The 4,700-nt window shown below is 34.6% G+C and overlaps 1 protein-coding gene across 1 annotated transcript in view; it reads right to left on the minus strand.

Moving 5' to 3' along the window:
• The window catches only part of wasla (WASP like actin nucleation promoting factor a), a 33,732-nt gene that overhangs the window by 18,159 nt on the left and 10,873 nt on the right, over positions 1-4,700 (minus strand). Inside the window, exon 5 of the mRNA XM_016448418.1 lies at positions 846-869. Within this exon, the coding sequence (XP_016303904.1) occupies positions 846-869 (24 nt within the window). The remainder of the gene's footprint in view (positions 1-845; positions 870-4,700) is intronic.

A 4,700-nucleotide genomic window follows, 5' to 3' on the forward strand; every position in this document is an offset into this window, starting at 1 on the left:
TAGCATTCTTTGGTTCAGTGGTTTGTAACATTTTTAATTTAATTATATATAAATGTAACAAAAATAATAAGAGTAATATATAAAATAATAATAATAATAATACATATATAAATAATAATAATACATATATAAATAATAATAGATGAGCCCTCAAATATGCCCTGCCCCAAATTATGCTTCAATAGGAAATACTCTGGAAATAAATAAATACATAAAAAAGCACTTAATTTGGTTTGATATTTCCTATAGCATTCTTTAAAAAATAAAAATAAAATAAAAAGTAAAAAAAAAAATAATAATAATAATAATAGGCATGCAAGTAGCGTCACACATATCCTGCTGCAGGCTACTGACATGAAGCAAACAAGATAATTGAGTAACTTGCAACTACAGCTTCTAAGGGACATCAAACCAGTGCCATAACCCTGATAAACGTCCATGAGAAAACCTTCAAACTACGTAAGTGAGGAAACATGGTCTCTTTGACGTAACTGAATGGGAGAGAGTCACAGCAGCGCAGTGGCATGGAATGATCCATGTGGCGTACATATGGCTCCCAGCGCACAGATTGACCTCAGGCTTCCAGTCAGGGGTTGAACTCTACTCTCATCTAGGTCATGTACAATGCGGATGTGTGTTTGTGTGAATCACGCTCATGCCTGACGACACTCATTCAAGAATGTGTTTTGATTTCTGTGGAAGATACATTATGTGCATGTGTGCATTTCAGCATAATTCTGTCAAAATGGGAATTTTCAAAAAACAACAACAGCAAACACAAACTGATTAGCTCTGATAACATTAGGAGTAAATTCATGAGTGAATGTAAGTACCAGGACACATACCATTTGGTGGGTCACGCCTTTTCTCTGCAAAAACAAAATTAACACTGTTAAAACGTGGAGGCCGAATTAAAAGACTAGTGAGGTCAGTAACAGAGAGGGAAAGAGCCGGTAGGTCACCCAGAGGAGAAGGGAATGGTTAAAGTACGTTAGTTTCGGAAAGGTTAGGGAAGAAGATGGTAAACAGAGGTGCCCTGAGCTCTGCGCCCTTTCTCAAGACATTAGCATCCATAAATTAATGGTTTTATTTACGGTTTACTTTATCAATTGGCAGTCCTAGGTTTATCGTCACATTTTTAGCACCAACATTTGTGGTTCGTTAAAATCACAAATAACACTGATGAAAAAGAACGGGTTGAATGTTGAACACTCAATACCATATAACTATAAACTATTATAAAAGTTCATCAGCATGCATTGATTAATCCCATGTTGTAGCCAACAAAAAAATAATAATAATTGCGACCAAATGATGTGCTCGTGCGACTAACTGAGAAAGTTAGTCGCAAAAGAGCGACCAGTGGGAAGAATGAGTCTAGAGCCCTGAAAATGTTAAAATACTTGCTTCTTTTTATTTCAATGACAGTTACTCAGCAATTTCATGTTTTTAAAAGCTGTCAAACAAATATTTCATTTTTATTTTATAGCGTGTGTGTGTATATATTATATAGTTGCCGAGCAATTGTCTTTTGATTTATTTTTTTTAAATAATAAAACACAAAAACAAAATATTATATATATATATATTAAGTATCATTTAAAGGTTTGGGGTCAGTAAGTCTGATGTCTGTAAGAAAATGTTTTTCAAAGAAGTCACTAATGCTCATCAAGGTTGCATTTATTTGATCACAAATATGGTAAAATAAAAATATAGTGAAATATTTTTACAATTTAAAGTAACTTTTATGTATTACATTTTTTAATGTAATTAATTGCTGTGATGAAATGCTGAATTTTCAGCAACATTACTCCAGTCTTCAGTGTCACATGATCCTTCCGAAATCATTTTAAGATGACGCTGCTCAAACATTTTTTATTATCATCAATGTTGAAAACAGCTGTGCTGCTTCATACTTTTGTGGAAACGGTGATACGTTTTTTCAGGATTCTTTGATGAATGGAAAATTCAAAGCAACAGCATTTATGTGAAATAGCCATTTTTAGTAACATTATAGATGTTTTTTACTGTAGTTTTGATCATTTTAATGCATCCTTGCTGAAAAAAATAATTTCTTTCAAAAAAAAAATGTGTGTGTGAATAAACTACTCACTGGCAGAAGTATTTAATATAATATACTGAAATATTTAACATTCAACAAAGGTGAAAAAAAAAACAATATCATTTAAAACTATTTTAATTCCATCTGGTGCCACTAATAGCTACAAGTTCCACACTTCACCTTTAACAACCAGAAGTTAACCGAATAATCCACTGTACGAAAATGTAATCAAACATGTTTGTTCGGAATTTAACTACATTAAACAAAGAGAGGGCAGGCAAGGCAGACATAGGAGGCATATAAGGCATCAGGGCCTCTTTAAAAATCAGTTAGTGCAGAGAAAAGCCTAAACTTCAAAGCCCAGCATGCAAAACAGAGCAGGAATTACTGGAACCCAGCCAGGAAGTGAGGAGAGAGACTGCTGCGTTTACAAGAGGGACATGAGGAGAAAAGGCCCACTGTGAAGGTTTTACGACACACCCTATGGAGAGAAAACCAGCACACTTGCTACACTATGACAGATTACAGCTACAGACTGAGAGGAACAGGAGGAAAGATGGGGAGAGATGAACACAACTGTAAATGAGCAGCCGGCAACAGGAAATAACAGGTTAACAAGAAAATGTGAGCTTAAAGGGATAGTTCACCCAAAAATGAAAATTTGATGTTTATCTGCTTACCCCCAGGGCATCCAAGATGTAGGTGACTTTGTTTCTTCAGTAGAACACAAACGAAGATTTTTAACTCAAACCGTTGCAGTCTGTCAGTCATATAATGGAAGTGAATGGGAATCACAGCTTTGAGAGTCAAAAAAACATACACAAACAAAACCAAATTATGCGGCTCGTTACTATACATTGATGTGTAAAGACACGAAACGATCGCTCTGTGCAAGAAACTGAACAGTATTTATATCGTTTTTTACCTCTGATTCACCGCAATGTCCGAACTGACACTCCGAATTGATATTGTAGATAGAGTGTCAATAGTCCATTTGAGAGATAGGTGGCGGTAATGCACTTATAAGTCTGCGATCTGCCGTAAAGCAAGAAGAAGAAGAAGAAGAAGAAGACGACGACGAGTCACGCGCCGGCTGAAGACGATGACGCGAACGCGCTCAGGACAGTTCAGACATTGCGGTGAATCAGAGGTAAAAAAACGATATAAATACTGTTCAGTTTCTTGCACAGAGCGATCGTTTCGTGTCTTTACACATCAATGTATCGTCACGAGCCGCAGGGTTTAATTTGGTTTTGTTTGTGTATGTTTTTTTGACTCTGAAAACCGTGATTCCCATTCACTTCCATTATATGACTGACAGACTGCAACGGTTTGAGTTAAAAATCTTCGGTTGTGTTCTACTGAAGAAACAGTCACCTACATCTTGGATGCCCTGGGGGTAAGCAGATAAACATCAAATTTTCATTTTTGGGTGAACTATCTCTTTAATAAGCGAGTGTGTTGAAGGAAAAGTTCACCCAAAAATGACAAACTCATCCGCATGTCATTATAAACTCATATGACTTGCTTTCTTTTGTGGAACACAAAAGGAGATATTTTAAATAATGTGCTGGTCGCTCTTTTCCATGAATTTATAATGAATGATGACTGGAGTTTTCAAGCTTCAAAAAAGACAAAAAAGCACCAATAAAAATATGATAAGTATGAGCTTTGAGTTTTGTTTTAATTCTTCTGAAGTCATACTATTGATTTGTGTTGCAAACAAACTAAAATGTAGGTCTTCGTTGACTGAGTCAATGGAGTTGAATCCAAAAACTGAATCAGTCAGAATGGTTTCGTGAACTGGAATGTCTGATTCTCCGATGAAATGTCACTATTCTCATGAACATGCCAACAGGAGCGGGACTGTGTGTTCATATTTGAACTAATAACAATACATATTTTGGTCTGTTCCTCACACAAACCTATTACAAAATCACAAGTCATCATAGCAACTTTTTTCTGGTCATTTTAAAGCTTGATAACTCCAGTTCTCACGAACTTTCATTATACTGAAAGATATATTCCTATTTATTTACTTGTTTTTAATAGAGACGTTTATTTTTTATTTGTTTTAGATATTGCTATATCAGAATCAAATCTATATTAATGGTAAAAAAAAAATAATAATAATTTTGTTGGTTTATTTGTTATGTTTGTTTTTTATTTATTTCCAAATCAGAATCAAAAGCTTTATTCAAGTATGGTTTGTATTAGAGATCGACCGATAGTGGATTTTACCGATACTGATAGCTAAGTTTGACCAAACTGGCTGATAACCGATTAATCAACCGATACCGAATGAAAACTAAAACAGTGCTGAACTTTACTACAAGAAAAAAAGAAAAACGTACTGAACCACACATTCAAATTTGAATAAAAATATTAATATTAAATATTAACTATACATTCATCAAATTTAGTTAATTAACTAATGTTAACAGATGCAACTTTATAGGCCATGAACGGTTAAATTCACACACTTGTATGTGTCAAAATGGCAGTATTTGCAAGTATCCTTGTAAACAAAGTAATTTAGGTCTTCAGTGAAAGCAAACAGCTGAGAAAGAAAACACGTGTGTGAAAGTATATAGGATCCGGGCAGCTCTTAAAGTGACAGCAGTCTAATATTCCTGCT

The sequence above is a fragment of the Sinocyclocheilus anshuiensis genome, unplaced genomic scaffold (assembly GCF_001515605.1).
Source record: "Sinocyclocheilus anshuiensis isolate Anshui unplaced genomic scaffold, SAMN03320099.WGS_v1.1 scaffold387, whole genome shotgun sequence".
NCBI classification, from domain to species: Eukaryota; Metazoa; Chordata; class Actinopteri; order Cypriniformes; family Cyprinidae; genus Sinocyclocheilus; species Sinocyclocheilus anshuiensis.